Source organism: Nyctereutes procyonoides, unplaced genomic scaffold (assembly GCF_905146905.1).
Source record: "Nyctereutes procyonoides isolate TBG_1078 unplaced genomic scaffold, NYPRO_anot_genome, whole genome shotgun sequence".
In the NCBI taxonomy this organism is placed as follows: domain Eukaryota; kingdom Metazoa; phylum Chordata; class Mammalia; order Carnivora; family Canidae; genus Nyctereutes; species Nyctereutes procyonoides.
The window spans coordinates 10,239,240-10,261,125 of NW_026575135.1; the positions used below are offsets into that span (position 1 = coordinate 10,239,240).

Consider the following 21,886-nt stretch of genomic DNA (forward strand, 5'->3'; position numbering starts at 1 on the left):
TTTTTTCTTTCTATATCGGAGGCACACCTTCATATGTAGTATCTATATTTTGGTATAATATTTTAGAATAGATGCTTCACAAAAGCAGAGATTTCTCCTTAAGACAGTGCCACTCTATATAAACTTAATATTCGGTAACATTTGGTTTAATGTAGTTTGTACGGAGAACATTGGTTGGGTTATGGTAGCTACTCTGGCTCTGTGTGGCTCTGTGGTTCAGTGGGAGCCTCCTGTCCTCTATTTAGAAAAGTGTTCCCTTCCCAGTCTTTTGACCAGTGCTGTGCTATCTGTGGCTGATAGCAGACAGCAGATCATTTCTGCTGAAATCCCTACTCTTTCCTGAGTTCTAGGGTTGATACTTTGAGACCATAGTAGTAGTATTAGTGTTAATTAAAATCTAAAATGAGGGATCCCTGGGTGGCACAGCAGTTTGGCGCCTGCCTTTGGCCCAGGGCGCGATCCTGGAGACCCCGGATCGAATCCCACGTTGGGCTCCCGGTGCATGGAGCCTGCCTCTCTCTCTCTCTCTGTGTGACTATCATAAATAAATAAATACAAATAAATAAATAAATAAAATCTAAAATGAACAGTAATACATGCTAACATGTATTATTGAGCATTTACTTTGTGCAACCCTGTTCTGAATGCTTTAAATGTATGCATATGTATAATCCTATAAACGCTATTGTTACTATACTGCTGAGGAGACTGAGAAACAGAGATCAAGGAATTTGCCAGGTAGGAAGTGCCAGAATTAGGATTTGAAATCAGACAGAGGGATGCCTGGGTGGCTCAGCGGCTTGGCGCCTGCGTTCAGCCCAGGGCATGATCCTGGAGACCCGGGATCGAGTCCCACGTTGGGCTTCCCTCGTGGAGCCTGCTTCTCCCTCTGCCTGTGTCTCTGCCTCTCTCTCTCTGTCTCTCATGAATAAATAATTAAAATCTTAAAAAAAAAAAAAAAAGAAACCAAGCAGAGGCAGTCTGACTCAGAATCCCTACTATTTTAGGGCAGAACTTCTGGGAAGTCAGAGAGATGATGAAGTTGCTCCCTGGGTAAGAGCAGGGTCTGATTGAGGAGGGCCCTCGGAAATCATCTAGTAGAACTCCTCCTTTAACAATTAGGAAGACTAAGGCCCTTGGAAATTATCTGATAGGCTAAGGGCTACAACAAGGAGGACATTCTTTCCACCTTTTTAATTCCTACTTAGGTAGGAACATGAGGTGAAAGAAAGTCATGGAAAGAACAGTTATTTTTAGGGGCTGTTGTCTTCATGAATATTATCTAATTTAATCACTAACTTCCCTTTTAGGTGGGTACTATTATCATTGTGTTTTTGAGGAGGAAAACTGTTAAGTGGTAGAGCCCTTCTTTAGAACCAGGACTCGCTAATCCCAAAGTCCATTAGCTTTCAGTATATGCCTGTGGGTTTGCTAGTATGCTCCCATTCCCAGTCCTGCCCTAAATCTCTTTTGGAGGGGGAAGAAGTGCCGAAGACCAGTCGTTGTCTTAGAGTTTTCATTGCTGAAGGGATCTTAGAGATTAGTTTTCTAATCCCTTCTCTTTATAAAGGCTGAGGGGGAGATGTCTTTTCAAAGGTTAAAAGATAATTCGGGAAACAAATAGGGCTGGGGCCAAGTCCTTTGCTTCTTGATGCTGCACCTGAGTTCAGGTTAACCTAGGGCAGGCTTGTGCCTGTGGCTGCTGCCAGCTGCTCTGGCTGCTAACCCATCACCATCAGGCATCAGGCATTCTGGAGGCTGAGGCTGTTATGAATAGACTGTGTCTCACCATCAGTGGGTATCTTTTTGGCATCTTACATTTTTTACTGCTGGAGAGTATAATCTGTAGACGGAAGCTGGATGCTTTACTGTGTTTGGCGCTGTGAATATGTGGACAAATCATATGAAGTGATATAAATGAATAGCTTTTGAAAAAGCTCAGTTGCTGTTTAAAAGCATGTGTATGTTCTTTCAAAGGGAAGAATCAAAAACTTTAACATAGGGCAGCCCCGGTGGCTCAGCGGTTTAGCGCTGCCTTCGACCCAGGGCCTGATCCTGGAGACCTGGGATCGAGTCCCACGTCGGGCTCCCTGCATGGAGCCTGCTTCTCCCTCTGCCTGTGTCTCTGCCTCTCTCTCTCTCTCTCTGTGTCTCTCATGAATAAATAAATAAAATCTTTAAAAAAAACCAAAAACCTTAACATAAGTGGTGTGTGGTCAACATGATTGATTTTTTATATCATAATTCTGTTTAAATTCCAAAAGATGCTCATTTTCCATCCCATACCTCACCTTTATCCATGTTCTATCCTAGCTTAAGAAAAAATCCCACCTACCTAGGATGGGGTGGTTATTGGTGGCCCCTTGGGCTGAGAGGAGAAGGGGAAGCAAACCCCCATTATGGCCTCTTGATCTTCCCACATCTTGGTATTTTCATGGGTCCTATGAAAATGGGTCAGATGTAAGGATTAACTGGAGACTGTATTTGTGAAAGGATTTTATTTATTTTTATTTTTATTCTTTTAAAGATTTTATTTATTTATTCATGAGAGACGGAGAGACAGAGGCAGAGACCTAGGCAGAGGGAGAAGCAGGCTCCCTGCAGGGAGCCCGATGTAGGACTTGATCCCAGGACCCCGGGATCACTACCTGAGCCAAAGGCAGATGTTCAACCACTGAGTCACCCAGGCGCCCCTGTGAAAGGTCTTTAACATGCTAATCAAACGTAAGCTATTCATATCAACACATTCAGTGTGACCACAGTCATGGTCATCACCACAGATTGCCTCTTGGCCCAAGTCGTTTCTATGGCACCGTGCATGGGCTGGAGGTTAAATCCAGCTGAAGTGGTGTAGTGTTATGTAGACATCTGAGAGAGAGATGCGCTACTCAACATGTGTCCATCACACATTGGATGACTGAAATGACAGGTTGTTTGGGACCTTGGGAGGTGGTGACACAGACTGTCACCAAGATCTATAAAATCCAGACTCTAGAGGATTTTCTGTTGTACGTAGAAATTTGAACTTAATTTTATGGGTGGTGAGGAATCAGTTAGAGGGAGGTGACAATATTAGAGGCTTTCCATTTTATTATTTTTTAAAGATTTAATTTATTTATTTGGGGAGTGGGGAGAGCATGAGCATGCTTTTTCCAGCCCTTCCCATAGGCACACCCTCCACACCCTGTCCCCCTGGGCTTGGCACAAGTTCATATTTGTGTGTAGTGTCTTCCAGGACTTTGCCTCAGCATTTTCTCAGATGCAAATCCTCCCCTGCAGGCTGCCTCATTTTTCCTACCAGTTGCTAGTATGATGCTAGTACCATGCTAGTATGAAAAAGCATGATAATGCTTTTTCTGCCTCAGTATTCACTGATTTCATAGGAATGTTGTGTTAACAGCTATTGCAGTGGAACTCTACGTGGCCACTAGTGACTCTTAAGCAATGTGTCCTGGAGAATAGAGTCATCACTAGAGGTTGTATTTCCACCGAGCCCTCAGACAGGGACAGAGATTGCTAGTATCTCTTTGGGCACTGTTAGAAATTATAGCCCATTTGGTTAGGTGGGGATATTGACTCATGTAGACGGATATCCTTCTTGTTCTCAGATGAATATTGAAGCTCTTCGGGAGAATCTTTATTTTCAGTCAAAAGAGAATCTTTCTGCGACTTTGGAAGTCATCTTGGAGCGCACAGAGGACTTTACTGACTCTGCCTACACCAGCCATGAGCACAGGGAGCGCATCTTGGAATTGTCAACTCAGACGAGACTGGAATTGCAGCAGTTAATTTCTGTGTGGATTCAAACTGTAAGAACTTTGTTTCATCAAAGTAAATCTTATACAATAGCTTTTCCCTAAAGCTCTGAGAATTGTGGAAGCTAACATAATCACCAGGAGTGAATGTGGTCTGGAAAGGGAGAAGGATGTCTCGTTCCTTTTCTCCCACTTTCTTGGCCAAAATGTCCTTCCCATCCATCACAGTACTTGACATTTCTAGGCCTATTGTTTCTCAGTTTCTAATCCTGGCCAGCCTAGATTTGGTACCACCATCACTATCACAGTTCATCCCATAATCCCCACTCATCCACCAAACTCACCTCTGGAAAATTCCTCCCCAAAATGCTGCTTCACAGTGAAGAGCAGATGAGTTGACCCCTACCTAGAGGTTCTTGGCATCTGAATGATACTTCTGGAGCCATTCACACATGCACAGTTCTTAACTCTGGGGATAGTTTATTTACAGACACAACAATTTATTATTATTATTATTATTATTATTATTATTATTTTTTAGAGAAGGAGAGAAAGAGGCGGGGGCGGGGGAGAGAATTTTAAGCAGGCTCTGTGCCCAGCAGGGAGCCCAATGCAGGCTCAGTCTCACAACACTGAGATCATGACCTGAGCCGGAATCAAGAGTTGAACACTTAACCAACTAAGCCCCTACAGACACAACAATTTAGACAACTTATTGAAGTATAGACATAGTGAAGACAAGGGTAGATCCAGCTAGCAGGTAAAAGATTTTTCACCCTTGCACCGATTCCTGGTCTAAGATTGTGAGCAACTGTTCAAAAGTAGATGGCTGATGTGCAAATAGCCTGGAAGGTTTTATATGCAAGAGTGGTAAAGTTGGACAGAGTTGGAGGCACCTGGCTGGCTCAGTTTGGAGAGCATGTGACTCTTTTTTTTTTTTTTAAGATTTTATTTATTTATTCATGAGAGAAACAGACAGAGAGAGAGAGAGACAGAGACACAGGCAGAGGGAGAAACAGGCTCCATGCAGGAAGCCCGACATAGGACTCGATCCTACAAGGATCATGTCTCTAGGATCATGACCTGGGCTGAAGGCGGTGCTAAACTGCTGAGCCACCCGGGCTGCCTAAGCATGTGACTCTTGATCTTGGAGTCATGAGTTCAAGCCCCACATGTGGTGTAGTTTACTTTAAAAAAATTTTAAATAAAAAAAAGAAAAGATGGACAGAGTGGGACAACACAGAAAATGTGTATCCTGACACTTGTAGAGAGTGGTTGCAAAATTGAAAGGTAGAGGCTTGGGACTCAGCTCTAGCACAGTTTGTTTATTCCTTAGAACTAGAGTATGTAAAGAAAAGTTTATAGGGATCCCTGGGTGGCGCAGCGGTTTGGCGCCTGCCTTTGGCCCAGGGCGCGATCCTGGAGACCCAGGATCGAATCCCACGTCGGGCTCCCGGTGCATGGAGCATGCTTCTCCCTCTGCCTATGTCTCTGCCCCTCTCTCTCTCTCTCTGTGATTATCATAAATAAATAAAAAAAATAAAAAAAATAAAAAAATAAAAAAGAAAAAAAGAAAAGTTTATAAAGTGATTTACAACATACAGCATAGATGGAATAAATCTGGAAGCTATGAACAAAAGCTTTGGCAGTAAAGATGAAGAGGGGTGAATGTGGCTGAGAATAGTGAATGAAGCAGCAGTTGACTTTCTTGTAAAGAGATTGTTTTATGAATGAAGAATAGATATACATCAAGATTTCTCACCTATTCCTATTCCTTGGCATAACAGCGCAGGTGCTCATATTAATGGAAAATTAACCTAGAGTAGAGTGCTGTCAGGGCAAAAAGCAATATTTTGTGATTAGTTTGAAATATTCAGGTAACATCTAATCTGGAGTATAGATTGCTTCAGTGTTAAATTTTAGACTCAACAGTCAACATAAAGAGTTTCTGTGAGGAGATGCTCTCTGTATTGGGAATCTGAGTCTGTCGACGCTTAATTTGCAATTAGCATCTTTCCCATATTTCACAAGCACTCAGATCTTTGATTCTGCATGCCAGATGTATTGTTCATTCATTCATTTTTTTCAGCAGTTGTTACTGAGTGCCTTTTATATGCCAACCACCGGAAATCTGAAGATGAATAAGATAAAATCTTTGCCCGCAAGAATTTTGGAATGTAGAAAAATGTGGGAAGGGGTAAGATAAGTACAGAAAGCTTTGCGAATATCTTATAAGAGGTACAGACCATGTGTTGCAAGGATTTGAAGGAGGGTGAATTTATATTTAGGGAAAGGAGTCAAGACGACTTCTGGAAGATATTGACATTTTATTTTCATTTATGCATTCAAAGAACTGAGTACCTAATACCTTCCATTTGCAGTGCCAGGTATTGTGTATTCATTGGTGAGCAAAATAAATGTGATCCCAGCCTTCATGGAGCTTACTAAGGCCTAGTGAGGAAGATTGACTTTAAACAAACAAACAAAAATCAGAGAGTAAATATGTAATTGCAAATTAGAGTGATTACTTAGAGAAAAGATTAGAATGGCTAAGAAGAGGACCTAATTTAGATTGTGTGCTCATAAAAGGCCTTTCTGAGAAAGAGACATTTATGTAGAGACTTGATGGTAAATAGGATTTTAATTTTTAACTCCATTAAGAGTGAAGAGATGAGCATTTTAGGCAGAAGATAAAATAGATTCATTTTAGACATGATAAATTTATTAAAGAAATGAGATTTTAAAAATTCATCTTTTTATGGTTAGAATGGGAAACTATAACTAGATAGTTAAAATTCTATTTTCCATTCTAACCCTAAATAGGTGAATTTTTAAAATCTATTTTTTTATGATTCACAGAATGATATTAAACATTTATTATAATTTATAGTTCAAGTAAAATTGGAATTACCAGATAAAGAAGATGAGGTAACACTGTATTTTTTTAATTTTTAGCAAAGCAAGAAAACACAAAGTATTGCTGAAGAACTAGAACTCACTGTATTGAAATTCAGTCACAGTCTCAATGAACTAAAGAAAGAAGTAAGTATAGTTAGAAATTTAGCCTCTTTTAATCCTTTGCTAATTTTTGTGTTGTATGATATGTATGAAATGCATAAGTATTAGTATATCTATGTGCCCAGAAAATGCTTTTCCACTTTGAAGCCACCATTTTTTTTTTAGTGCCATGCTTCTCAAAGCTTGACCATAGATGTTCATAGTTTTATTTATAAATAAACCTAGCTCTAAACTGGAAACAATCTGAGTTTCCATCCACAGAGGAATCGAGTTTTGGTATATGAATTGAATGAATTTTGGTATAACTATAACAAATATTCAGTAATGAAAAGGAACAATATCATCAATACAGGTAATAATATGGATGAATCACTAAAACAATGTTAACTGAGCAAAAGAGGCCAGACACCAAAGATTATGTGTTTGTGTCTGAGAGTGTGTGTGTATATATAATTCCACTTAGAAGAAGTTCTAGAAAAGGCAGGACTAACTTATAGTGACAGAAACCAGATCAGTGGCTGCCTGGGGTCAGAAGGTGGGGGATATTTACCCCAAAGGGGCATGGGAGAACTTTTGGGGGTAATGGAAATATAGTAGTTTTGATTGTGATGGTAATTACATAGATATAAATGTTTGTCAAAAGCAATCAAACTGGGGATCCCTGGGTGGCTCAGCGGTTTGGCGCCTGCCTTTGGCCCAGGGCGCGATCCTGGAGTCCCGGGATCGAGTCCCACGTCAGGCTCCTGGCATGGAGCCTGCTTCTTCCTCCTCCTGTGTCTCTGCCTCTCTCTCTCTCTCTATGTCTATCATAAGTAAATAAATATTTAAAAAAAAAAGCAATCAAACTGTACCATTGATACATTTTGCTGTATATTAACTAAAACCTTGATAGAATTGATTTAAAAAATATTTTTGGTTGAGATTTCCCTGCTTCCTGAAAAACTTGGCTTATTTGATCACTTTCAGGTAATTGGAAGTCACTTTAAGTCAGATGTTTGCCAACTACAGCCAGGCCGTCTGTTTTAAGTAAAGTTTTGGAGACGTAGTCCTGCCCACGTGCTTACGTATTGTCTACTGTTCTTTCAAAACAGCAGAGTTGAGTAGTTGCAGTAAACAGTGTGACTTGAAAAGCCTAAAATATTTACTATCTGGCCCTTTACAGAATAAGTTTGCCAGTCCCTGTTTTAGGTCATGAAACACAATCTCAGTTCCAAAATTAGAATGTTTTCTCCACCATATTAATTGCTACTTTGATATTTATCAATTATAGGACTTATCCTCCATGCCCCCTGCCCCCTCGCCCCGGTCCCCAGCCCCACCTAGGGCTTTTAGGAAAGGTGTGATCTCTGGTCACTTTTCACACCTTTCTTCCTTCTCCCTGCTTCCCCTTACCTAGCTTCAGTTCCTGATCCGTGCCAGGTGTGGCTCAGGGCCAGAAGAGAGGATGTGGGGAGGTGGAAAGTTCTTTGAAACTGATGCCCTTACAGGATGCTTTGGGCTCTGTTTAAAACTGATTTTCTCTATCATGAATGATTGTGTTCTTCAGAGGCCCTCCCATGGGGCCCTCCAGCCCCTCACTGCAAATCCCATGTCACCCCCTACCTATCAGCTCTCCAAACAGAGCTTCCCTATCTCTAATTCCTTTATTCTTTTATAGTTTTACAGAGTCAAGAGTTCAAAAGAATGGAATTGGGTTTTGGTTTTCTTTTATAAATTATATACATGATGATTTGTTTCACAGCTTATTAGACCTCTATTGATACCTTCATTTTAACATCTTGTTAAACATAGAAGGATGTTATGGTTTTCTTTAGTTTAAAAAAAAGACTGTCCATTTTTTTCCCAGCCTATTCAATTTTAACTGAATTATTGTTAAAACTTGATAATCAGTAAGAGGATAAAATCCTTTGGTGATAGACTGAGTGGCTTTCTACCAGCTTCATTTTCCTTACCTCTGAAATGGGTATAACAATATCAACCTAGAAGAATTTTTATGAGGATTAAGGCAGATAGTGTCTATAAAGCTGCTGTAATTTAATTGCACAGAGCAGAACTTTGGGTTTATTCACTCTTCCTCCCTTAAGGTTGGTAATAAGTTGTTTCTAGAACTACTCCTCAGATTTACATGACCTTGGGCAAGTCACTCAGGCCTAAGGACCTGTTTTTCATAGTCTATTAAATAAAGGGCTGACATTAGCTATTCTCTAAGGCACTGATAGTTAAATAAAATCTTTTGAAATTTGTATGTGGCATTTACTTTCCAAAGGAAAGTACGTACATTTTAATGTTTTTGTTTCTGACTGTAATTATTCTCACTTGATTGCATGAATGTGGACTACTCTATTGTTAATTTTGTAGAAAGTCCTGTAATTTGAATTGACATTGGATTATTTCCAGGAAAAAAAAAAGTCACTTCATTCAGTAGGCTTCGTTCAAAGTCAGATTTTCCTTAGGACAGTGCTATTAAAAATGATCTCTTCCTGAAGAACTGTAGAATAACCCGTCACATCATCTTTTTTTAACACAAAAGGCAGGATGAAGGGAAGATTTCAGAGCTAATAGTACCCAGAGATATCTGCTGAGAGTGGGCCATGCTTAAAATCCATTACAGGGCAGCCCTGGTGGCTCAGCGGTTTGGCGCCGCCTGCAGCCTAGGGCGTGATCTGGAGACCCTGGATCGAGTCCCACATCAGGCTCTCTGCATGGAGCCTGCTTCTCCCTCTGCCTGTGTCTCTGCATCTCTATGAATAAATAAAACCTTAAAAAAAATCCATTACAAGTCAGATACAGCCTCAGGGTTTTGGTTTCCCTTTGTCATTTCTCCTGTGACCCAAAAGTTGGAGTGTAAAGTTCTAGATAGCAGCTACAGATGGGCTGTAACCCCCTGAGGGAAGGGGGTGTGTCCTATTTGTCATGTATGTCCCACTTCTAGTACAGTCTGTCATGATCTCACTATCCAATAAAATTGTGTTGAATACCTAACTGAATCTCAGGATACCTTTTTAAAAGTCTATTAAGAAACATTAATGGGGATGCCTGGGTGACTCAGTGGTTGAGCATCTGCCTTTGGCTCAGGACATGATCCCAGGTCCGGGGATCGAGTCCCACATCGAGTTCCCTGTGGGGAGACTGCTTCTCCCTCTGCCTGTATCTCTGCCTCTCTCTCTGTGTCTCTCATGAATAAATAAATAAAAATCTTAAAAAAAATTAATGTTCATGAACTGCCATTTGATTTTCCTCACAGTACTTTGAATACCTTCCTCTTAATACTGTTGTGTTCCTTACTAACTTCTAGAGTAGTGGGGACATTTTTTAAGTAAGAGAGAAGCTCTGTGGGCAAGAGCTGGTTAATAGCAGGATGAAAAAGGGACCAACCATTTCACACTAGCTGAGCAGTTCATCTTCTGCAGACAGCATTACTGCCAACATCAGGAGACTCAAAGATGTCGATGTCACTGCTGCCCTGGGAGAACTTACAAGCACCCCAGTGCTATACAGCTTCTACTATTACCACAAAGAACTTTATACTTTTCTTTCAGTGGATCAAGTGGGGACTGCTTTGAGGTTGCTCTTTTTTTGTTTGTTTGTTTTTAAAGTGCTTGTGAGGTGCTTGATTACAAAACCTTATTGTTTGTTGTCTTTCTTTCATTACCCTTCACCCCCCACATCTGCAGCTTCACAGCACAGCAACTCAGCTGGCAGCAGATCTGTTAAAATACCATGCTGATCATGTGGTTCTAAAAGCATTAAAACTTACTGGAGTAGAAGGAAATTTAGAAGGGTTGGCTGAATATGCCTGTAAACTCTCTGAACAGAAAGAGCAGCTTGTTGAGGTGAGTAATAGGTTCGTTTGTTAAAGAAATTGTGGTTTTGGGGTAGCCATACCATCATCAGGGAATATTAACACAAATGCAGTTTTTGGTTAACATATTTATATGAGCATTTTCTCGGTCTCCTTTGGAATCTTGGAGACATTATGTTTATCTGTTCTATTCTTACAATAACCTGGCCTCTAAAACAAAAGAAAAATTGCTAGAACCTGCAGATGCACTTATTAATCTTCTTGTCCTTTATTCTCTCAAAGAGGTTAGGTTTTGGAGTAGAGCAGTGGGAGATACATTGTATGACCTTGTTGCTATTTGAATCTGTGGGGTCTCAGCAGGAAAGAAATGGCACACTTGAATTAGGATAATTTAAAAAGGCTTTAATAAAGTTGCTGTTTACAATGGCATAGACAGGGTGTGGGGAGAACCATGGGAGTGCAGTAATTGGGGTTAGTGATAGCAGAGCTGGTACTGCTTATAGGCCCAAATTAATAGGTTACTGGAAACTGGAAGGGGATGGAGTCTTTCAGAAAGCTGCCTTGAGAGGTTATGATTTCAGGACTAGACACAGAGACAGCCCAAGGCAACCGTGCAAGGAAAGAGCATGAGAATAAAGGCTCTTACTCTCTTCATGCCTGCTAGTCTATTGCTGGGGCTTCCCATTGGCCAAACATAACTGTAGACCAAATATGTTGGTCTTCCAGGGCAAAAGGCAGGTTTGAAAAGGAAGGTGAATGGATGTGGATGGACAAAACGAAGATATTCAGCACATTATTCCTTCTCTGAACCTCTTCTGTTCTGCCCAATGTGTATTATTGATGTTGTGTATTACTGGTGCTTTACCTGACACTTTTGCTATAATTTCAATTATTAGTTGATCTCCTAAGCCTTTCACTTATTGAAAACACAAGACATCTTTTAGTAAAAAATATATATACTTAGCCTGTGTATACCTTGTACATATGAAGTATATCCAACATGTCTTTAAATGCATAGGTATGAACCATAGAGCTGTCTCCATATTACCTGCTGTGCCACCTCAGCAAATCTCAACAACTAATGATAATGGTTAGAAGCAACCTTTAGGGCAGCCCTGGTGGCTCAGCGGTTTAGCGCTGCCTTCAGCCCAGGGCCTGATCCTGGGGACCCAGGATCGAGTCTCAAGTTGGGCTCCCTGCATGGGGCCTGCTTCTCCCTCTGCCTGTGTCTCTGCCTCTCTCCTCTCTCTCTCTCTTTCTATGTCTCTCATGAATAAATAAATAAATAAAATCTTAAAAAAAATAAAATAGATTTGAGGGGCACCTGGGTGGCTCAGTTGGTTAAGCATCTGTTGGTTAAGCATCTGCATGATCCCGGGGTCCTGTGATCGAGCCCTGAATCAGGCTTCCTGCTCAGTGGGGAGTCTGCTTCTCCCTCTCCTCCCTGCTCCTGCTCTATCTCTCTTTCTCTCTCTCAAATAAATAAATTAAAAAAAATAAATTTGATGCTTGTTTTTTCAAGTAGTTTTTTAAAGATATAATTAACATGTAACATTGTGTAAGGTTAATGTGTCTGACATAATGATCTCATACATGTATGTATTGTGAAATGATCATACGATAAGTTTAGTTAACATCCATCACCTCAGATAGTTACAGAAAATTCTTCTTCCTTATGATAGGGACTTCTGAGATCTACTCTCTTAGTAACTTTCAAATATACAAAACAGTACTGTTAACTCTAGTTTTATATATAGTATATCCTAGAATTTATCTTATAGCTGGAGATTTGTACCTTTTGATCACCTTCACTTAATTTCTCCAGCCCCAGTGTTGTTATATTTATAAACCAAATATTATGACTGTAAACAAACTTGCTACTTATAGGAATCCTGCAGCAAAATTTTTTAAGTGAAAAAAAAAAAAGTTTTTTCACTATCCTGAATCTCAAGAGTTTTTTTTGTCTGCTAGAAACTCTCTACTCCTTACCTCAGTCTTGCCTAATCCACTGTTACCTCCAGTGAAAAATGTGTTAATTAATTGACCTGAAATGAAGTGTTGCTTGTTGTTAGAATGTGTAGCTTGACATAGTAGAGCTTTGGGACCTTGGGCAAGTCACTTCTCTGAGTTCAGTTTCTTCATACATACAATGTACGGACACTTACTAGATCCTTCCAAAGATTCCTTCTGGTTCTGATATTCTTTGACCACTTGCCATAATCAGATATGAGAGTGAGACAAAGAGACAATATGCTCTACCTAATCTGAGTAATGTACAACTTGATTTTTAATAAATAAGGTTTAATAAAGTTTTAATAAGTTTTATGTGTAAGGCCTAATTTTCTTTATTAATTATAAAATGAAAACTGTACTACAAAGAACGAGAATGCAGAAGTTGAACTGTAGAAATGTTTTCTCATAGATCTGTCGATTGTTGCGTCACATATCTGGGACAGAACCTCTTGAAATAACTTGCATGCATGCAGAGGAAACATTTCAAGTGACTGGCCAACAGGTATAATCAATAGATCATCCCTTTATATTGTGTCATGTCTGAGTGTTGTAACAAATTGTGTGGAGGGAAGATGTACATGGTTCTGCCTAACTAGAGGCCAAATCTATTGAGAGTAATGAAGATAATGGAGTTTTCATTGACACTATGCCAGAACATGGCTGACATTCCATGCTAATGCTGCTCATCTGCAAAACTGGGGATTGGTCCATTTAATTGATGTCTGAGTTTATATTTATTTTCAATGAAGCTGTTTGCAGTGAAGGTTGCCATGACACCTTCGAAAAGTAGTTTATGAGGGTGCCTGGCTGGCTCAGCTGGGTGGAGCGTGAGCGTGCAGCTCTTGGTCTTGGGATTGTGGGTTTGAGCCTTGCATTGGGTGTAAAGATTACTTAAAAAATAAAATCTTAAAAAAAAGGTAAGTTACCATTATGGACCAAGCCATAAAAATATTTACGTGTTTTGACCTAGGATTCCTAAGGACATAAGGAAATTAGAAAAATAAGAACTAAAGTGATGTTTGTTGCAGTATTACTTATGACAAGATTCAATTGGAAGCAAAATAACTACCTTAAGTTAGGGAAATAATACATTATGACCTTAAAATAATAATTTGATAACTAGAATTAGCAGCATTGAAAAAGGTTTTGTTAAAATGTTAGATGATAAAAGCAGGATACAGACTTGCATTCTTACTATAATTGCTACATGTGAAATGTACATATATAAGAAAATGAGGGGTGCCTGGATGGCTCAGTTGGTTAAGTGTCTGACTCTTGGTTCTGGTTCAGGTTGTGATCTAAGATCATGAAATCAAGCCCTTGCATCAGGCTTTGTGCTCAGCACGGAATTGAGAATCCCTCACTTGGGAATCTCTCTCTCCCTCCTCTCTGCCCTTCCTGTTCATACTCTCTCTCTCTCTTTCCAAAATAAATAAATCTTAAAAAAAATAAAGAAAGAAAGAAAGGAAAGGAAAGGAAAGGAAGAAAGAAAGAAAGAAAAGAAAGAAAGAAAGAAAGAAAGAAAGAAAGAAAGAAAGAAAGAAGAAAGAAAGAAAGAAAAGAAAGAGAGAAAGAAAACGACTACATAGGGATATGTAGAAACAAAAGTTCTTGTGGTTGTTTGGAAGAATTATGAGTTATTTTTTCTGAATTTTCTGAAATATTACTTTGTCTTTATAATTTTCCAGAGCCTTTTAAAAATTGATAGCTCATTTAATCCTGTCCCTGTCAAATTAATCTATTAATCTAAAGAGAAAAGTGCAGAACAGAACTTCCTTTCTTTTTTAGGTCTAAGCTCTAAAATACAATTTACTGGGTATTCTTGTTTCATTTATCATGGTCAGCCAAAGGACTTACTCCTAATTGCAGTATTAGATGGTAGATGTAGAGCCTTTGGATTTAGAGTTGAGAACAACGCAAGTGACGTAAGAGACCATGGTGGCTTGTGTCCTCTAGCAGAAGCATGTTAAATGTTGGAGGTATGTATGCTCCCTTGTAGAAAACAGTGTCAAAAGCTTATCACAGAAGGAGGAACTTTATGAGTGACTCTGCAATGGTCATCTGCTGAACTTTTTTTATAACCAGAAGATCTCTGCTTGTTAAGAGAAACCAAGGTTTCAATAATTGTTGGTCCACTTGAGATTCATCTTGCTTGCGTTGGCTTTAAATGTATCTCAGTAGAATTAAAGGGTTTGATCTGCAGCCATATGCAATCTGCTGTTTCTATCCTCAAACCCTACTTTGTACTTATACAAATACAACTATTTGGCTGTAGTTGTCTGCTTACTCTTTTTATTGTAGCAGGGATATTAGGAATAACTGTACTTTGTCCCCAGGATGGTGATAGAGCCCGTTGTCAACTTCCATAACTTGAGAAGCATTTTTTTTTTCAACAACCTTAGCTTTTACTCCTAGTCTTTGCCACCTGTTTCACAAAGGAATCATTTAAAGAAATAGAACATGCCCCTGGGATAATATGTATTTATTCCTCGACATCTCTGCTTGAGCTATGTCATTTTTATATTTCCTTTAAAATGTTAGATCCTATCTGGGCACAGCTGAGCAGCTGATATGTCTTACAATGGCTCCTGGTTGAGAGGGGAGTCACACTGAAGTCTAGCCTCTGGTTCCCTGACAAGCCCATGTGCCAACCCTCCCTCAACTCAAGATTGGGAACTTCATTTTGCTCGTGAAGCTGCCACCTACTTGTCAAGTCCTGTGTCCGAGTGACTGTGCCCACCCAGGAGGAGAATGTAGCTCTAATTCCCTTGGATGAGACATGGCGTGGATCTTATCTGTCTCCTGAGAGCTCTCCAGTGACTTCCTTTCTTCCTGTGTATGTTCCTCATCACATGGCTCTTGGCGACCCTCCTATTTTTCAGGTCCATCCAGGCACACTGGCCTACTGGCTGTTCCTTGATCACACTAGAAATGTTCCCATCTCATCCCAAACGATGGACCCTCGATTTCGTAGTGGCTCCCCTTCCTTGCCTTCTTCATTTCATTGCTTTGCTTTTTATATGCCACCTTTTCAGTGACCATCTAACACTGTCTATCCTCCTTACCCTTTTTTTATACATATAATTTATCATGATTTAAAATATCTTATCATTTACTTGTATGTTTTTTATTTGTCTGTCACCCTCCATTATACTGTGAGCCCCATGGAAACAGGCATATTTATCTCTTTCACTGCTCGCTATTTCCCCGGCTTCTGGAACATAGGTACAGTGCTTGGCACAGAGTAGGTGAATCAATAGCCATGTATTAGTTACTTGGTATCTCGGAGCCTCAGTTTCTCTAGCTGTATAATGGGAATAATGTATTTTATTTACTGAAGGGTGTGTTTTGGAAGGTTAATACTAATATATATCAAGCACCTAAGACAGTATCTCAAAAATGTATATGCCATGTACTGCAAGGTGTGTGTATATGTTACTACTACTACCACTACCGATACAACTACCTACCTACCACTATTACTACTAATATCACTGCCACCACTACCACTATACTCTGACTACTGCTGCTACCACAACAACTACACCATCTCTTGTGTTACAGTGTACAATACACTCTTTGTAGTCTAACTCTTTGAATTATGCATGGAAACAACTTTGTTGAAACAGTGTTTCTGGACTAAAGACCATTGCTCCCTGGATAAAGGTTTGTATATAATAATGCATGCTATTTAGTTGTAGATCAGATGAGAAGAAACAGTGGGTTTTGTTCCATGTATCTCCACATTGGCCAACTTGGGCCTTATGTGTGGGAAGCAGTTCATTGTTGTTTGTCAAGTTGAACAGGACAGACTTAAGTTTGGTCTCCAATATGATTCTGATAGCTGAGATTTTGAAATGGACACCTGTATATGTTGTATCTCATTAGATAATTTCTGCTGCTGAAACACTGACATTGCATCCATCTAGTAAAATTGCTAAAGAAAATCTAGATGTATTTTGTGAAGCTTGGGAATCCCAAATTGGTGACATGTCAACACTGCTAAGAGAAATCAATGATGTGTTTGAAGGAAGACGAGGTGAGAAACTGTCCTCATATTTAAATATATTATTATTTTAATTAACTCCATTAGTTTTTTAATGTCAAACTTCAGTTGTAAAATGAATTATCTTGTTATAACCCAATAGGATATTTTTATAGTAACATATCTTCACAGAAGATATGTGAAAGATTGTGGAAATGTTGTGTGTCCTTTATCGTAGTATGTAAGCAGTATAATTTCTTGTACAATAGTATAGTAGATTTCTTTGAATTAATATTAATATTCTAGTTTTCCTATTGAAATTCAGTCATTTTATATTTTATCTAAATTGCTTTTCAGTTTTAGTACAAAAGCTCTTCTGTAATACAATTATTCTCTGAGTTAATTCTGCTAACTTCATAATGAAATGAATGTAGTTATTTGATTTTTGAATTGCTTTCCTTCCACTTGGATTGAATCTCTTTCTTTGATGACTACATAATCTTGGAATATTTCCTGTGGTGGGTAAGTTCATTGGTACTTCTACAACATGTAGAATAGCACTGCACAATGTATAGGAAGGCATTGTTTTTATTATTTTAATAACAATTGGGAGTTTTGTTTATTTTCCATTGTATCATATGTCCTCTTATTTATGTTTATGTGTTTTCATGTATTTGTTTCCCTTTTGAATGGCTTCTCTTAGTGTCAAGCATGCTTGTTTTTTTTTTTTAAATAAGATGTCCTTCAAGTCATAATAACATCATATTACATAATTATTTTTTGTTGACTTGAACATCTAAACATTTCATATTTTTAAAAATACCTATTTAGGATGATTGCTGATTTGCTTTTAAAAATCAGGAAATGATAGACTTTGTAATAGTATAATTTGTGAAGTATAATAAATGTTTACCATGCTTTTACATTTAAAGATTTCTGTGAGAGCTAGTCTAAATGGCTCAATTTGATGCTTTTATAAAATATTTATAAGCACATGGATTTTTATGTGAGGCAAGTTTCATATATTAAAAGGTAAAGTGATGCTGTTGATCTACATTTGAAGAAGAATGGTCATTTAGCTGTAGGACTTAAGGAAATGAAGAAAGCGACTTTCTCGTCTTAGCACTAGTACCCACTACAGATAGACCAGAGCTGAAACAGGAAAATCCTAAACTTATATTTGGACTATATGGTCTGTGTGGTTTCTTTTCCTTTCAAGCTTTCAAGCTGGATATTATGTGAATGGTCTCTTCTTTAGGTTTGGGTAACCTAACCTCAAAAAATCAGGGTTATCTTAATTTCCTTAGGACTGAAAGAAATTCCTCTTTAGGTGGGAAACTGCTGCCCTGATCAATGGTACATCCATCGTTTAACTGGTAAAACATCTTGCTGTTCAGAAGGATCCTTCCGTGGAATAACTGAGACAGAGTTGGTTGATTTCTTGTACTGCCTTTTTTTGTCCTGACATTTATCATTAAGCTCATAAGAATAGCTTTTCTGACAAAGAAGCCCAACTCTGGGTTTGCTATTATTGCCTGGGCTGAGTCCAGTGTCACAGTGCTGTTTTTCCTGTTCTGTGTGGTTAATATGACAAGCTTGCCAGTTACCTCGCACCTGTCCACTACTTTCCATACAAAGGGCTGAGTGTATTCTTCAGATCCTGATTTCTTTCTGCTACTGTTATAACTCATGTTACAGCTATTATTGAAAAGCCTTTGCTGTATTCTAGCTACCTTTGTTCTGCCCTGAATATCTTGACTCTCATTACTAGAAAGATTATCAGATATGTTTGCAAGGATCCTTTAACGAACCAATTAAAGCAAATAACATGGTAAGAATGAGAAAGGGACTCAGAGCTAGGTCATTATCCCTCTTACCCTGAGACACCCAAATTTCACAGTAGGGCCTTCTGGCCTTGTTTTAAGAAGTCAAAAATCAATACTTGTCTTCCTGCCTTACTCTCTTCATTCATTTCTGCCTAGTTACTCAACCCTCCTGAGAAGCTGTGGTCTTCATATTAGAAAGGACTAGATCAGAAAGACTCCACTTTCCCTTCGTGATGAATATGTAATCATAGCATTTAGAATTTGAGATTATTTTAGATAACTAAATGTTAAAAGAAGCTGTCTTTCACAGCTTGCAGACTCTCTGTCCTTTAAAGAGCCTGAATTTCTCTTGTTCACTTTGAACCATCTTAGAATTAAATATGACTAGGCTTCTGTGTATAGGATGCACCTAAAAGTCCTGTTCCATAGCCCTGAGCTTATCTTACCACTTGGCAGATTGGATGCTAAGGTTCTGTTCACTGAAATTGGAAGCATAGGAGGGGAAACATGCTTGTTGATAAATATGAGCTTATTTGGGGGACCTGGAGTTTGAAACAGGGAGTGACCCATCCAGACAAGAGATGATGAGATGCTGATAGTAGAAATGGAGATGAGAGTGCTGATTTAAGAAGAATTCTGTAGGGGATCCCTGGGTGGCGCAGTGGTTTGGCGCCTGCCTTTGGCCCAGGGTGCGATCCTGGAGACCCTGGATCGAATCCCACATCGGGCTCCCGGTGCATGGAGCCTGCTTCTCCCTTTGCCTATGTCTCTGCCTCTCTCTCTTTCTCTCTCTGTGACTATCATAAATAAATAAAAATTTTAAAAAAATTTAAAAAAAAAGAAGAATTCTGTAAGTCATATCGGTGATTACTTGAATGTAGAGGTAAGGGAGAGTTTAAGGGTTACAACTGAGTTTGGATTAGAATACCCCAATCTTACTCCTGTGGTTAGCTCATGATCGCCTATCCTTCAGTAGTTAGTGATTCATTTTTAGCAGGTCTGGGGACATGATCATTCTGATCATGCTATTAGAGCTCCTTCCAGAATCAAAGAAACTAATGTGGGAACTTCTAATAGGGAATTATATAACACATCTTTAGTGAAATAGGCTTTTCTGACCTTGGGAAATTAGCATTAGTTTGTAGAAATGCAGACGAGTTCTGGATATTGAGAATGAGAGCAGCATTTCTCATTTAGATTTTCATCAGAGATCATTTTGGTACTCCCATCTCATGAGAGGGGCTCTTGAGCTTAACTCTGAACTTAGTTTATCTGGACATATAAGGTGAGAAGTAAAGATGATACAGTTGTGGTGTTGGTTTAGGGACTATTAAACAAAGGATTTAGGGAGTGCTAAACTTATGATACCCCTGTGAAAATAGTGCTTTGAAAACAGTTTTATAATTCAAATATCGACTCTATTTTCCCCATAAATACTACTGTTTTTCCAGTTACTTCTAATGTTTATAACATATTTCCACCAGAGATAGAAATTGTTAATGCTACTTCTTTAATTTGATATGATAGCTAAATAGAACTGAGTCAGTATGTTTGCTCTACTACTTAGAATCAATAGCAATAATTAGGCTTGTATGGAAAAAACAACTATGAAATTAATTATAAAATGATTCAGATTAATGATTTTTGATATCTTTATCAACTTACTTGTTTGTTTTTTTTGGTATGATTATCAACTAAACTTGGCTTATATTGGAATTGGAGGAAAGAGAGACAACCTTACCTGTATAGCATCTGGGGGGGAAACTATCTTGAATGATTAATTTTGCAATTATCATCAAGTATGCAAATCATTCTGAATCCACCTGAAAGGTGGGAATAAGGAGCAAAACAAAGTATCTGTAAGACAGTCTCAGGGACTGGAAGTGCCAGGTGATTAACTGGTGATCGTAATGCTAGCAAACCAGATTATATAAAGGCTCCTTTTTTCATTGTATTTATTTCTCCTAGCTTTTTGGTTTCTTTAACTCTTTTGTTTCTCTGAGAAATAAGAAATACTAAGATAAGTAGCCTTTTTTTTTCTCTTGGAGAGTAAATATGAACATTTCAGTGTCATAGGTACTATGCAGGATCACAAGGGTGGATAATACAAAATTGCTCACGCCTAAGCTAATTATGCTTAGGTGATGATTATGATTGTTTCTGCAGCTTATTAAGACCACTTTTTAGGGATATTATGGGAAGGATTTGGACTTTGTATTAAGATATATGGGGAACTTGGAGGTTCTAATGACTTAAAGTCTTCTGTTAATTTTTCACAGCTAAATCAGGCACTTTTTATATCAGGTCTAGGAGACAAGGCATGGAAATGATGGCTTCTTTAGGTTTATTTTTCTCTCACAATTCTGAATATGGAAAATCATTAATTAAATTCCCTTACAATTCTGACCTTATAAGGAAATGATTTGAACCATAAAACTATTCCCAAGTACCAATGGTTCATTTTCTCGATCAGCACTGTTCAACAGAAATATAACGTGAGCCACATATGTACTTTAAAGTTTTCTGAAAAAAAAAAAAGTTTTCTGGAGAAAAATTTAAAAACAAACAAGCAAAATTAATTTTAATGTTTTTTACTTAAACTAATATATGTAAAATATTGTTTCAGCTTAGAATCGATACTTAAAAATTATTAATGAAGTCTTTTACATTTTTTTCTCCTTTACATTAAGTCTTCAAAATCTGGTATGTATTTTATACTTACAGCATACCTCAATTCAGACGGGTCATGCTTCAGTTGCTCAGTAGTCACACATGGCTACTGGATTCCATATTCAATGGTACAGTTCTTTTTTTTTTTAAGATTTTATTTATTTACTCAGAGAGAGGCAGAGATTTATTTATTTATTTATTTATTTATTATTTATTTATTTATTTACACAGAGAGAGGCAGAGATATAGGGAGAGGGGGAAGCAGGTTTCCCACGGGGAACCCGATGTGGGATCCTGGACCCCGGGATCATGCCATGAGCCAAAGGCTGACACTCAACAGCTGAGCTACCCAGGTGTCCCCAACTGCACAGGTCTAGATGAAAATTTAAATATGTTATGAACAGGCACACCTTGCTTATGTAACAGTCATTCTATAAGAAAGTGTATGACTTGGTGCTCTTACACTGTATTTACTTTTATTTGGTGAAACTGTATGAAATTGATGTTCTTGTATTTTAAAGTGGTCAAATATCAGCAATTTCATATGGTTCCACCTAATGTATTACAGTTGAACCAACTTCCATTCCTTGAAATCGAGAAGCAATTACTGTTCAATCTTACTATGAATTCTTTTCCCAGATATAACAAACTAGGCTTTAAAAACAATCTCCCATCCGCTGTAACCTGACTCTATCCATGATCCAGAAGTTTGAAACATGAAAGCACAGGGATGAAGTGGGCGTCCCACGCCTCCTTCCTTTCCTTAGTTACTGTGCTTCCTGTGTTAATTCACAGCCCACGGACTGTTACTTGGTTT

The 21,886-nt window shown here is 38.5% G+C and overlaps 1 protein-coding gene across 1 annotated transcript in view; it reads left to right on the top strand.

The window, feature by feature from the left end:
- Nucleotides 1–21,886, top strand: part of CTNNAL1 (catenin alpha like 1) — a 63,826-nt gene that overhangs the window by 29,646 nt on the left and 12,294 nt on the right. Inside the window, exons 7-11 of the mRNA XM_055302696.1 lie at nucleotides 3,609–3,809; nucleotides 6,711–6,797; nucleotides 10,448–10,606; nucleotides 12,998–13,090; nucleotides 16,477–16,627. Of these exons, the coding sequence (XP_055158671.1) occupies nucleotides 3,609–3,809; nucleotides 6,711–6,797; nucleotides 10,448–10,606; nucleotides 12,998–13,090; nucleotides 16,477–16,627 (691 nt within the window). The remainder of the gene's footprint in view (nucleotides 1–3,608; nucleotides 3,810–6,710; nucleotides 6,798–10,447; nucleotides 10,607–12,997; nucleotides 13,091–16,476; nucleotides 16,628–21,886) is intronic.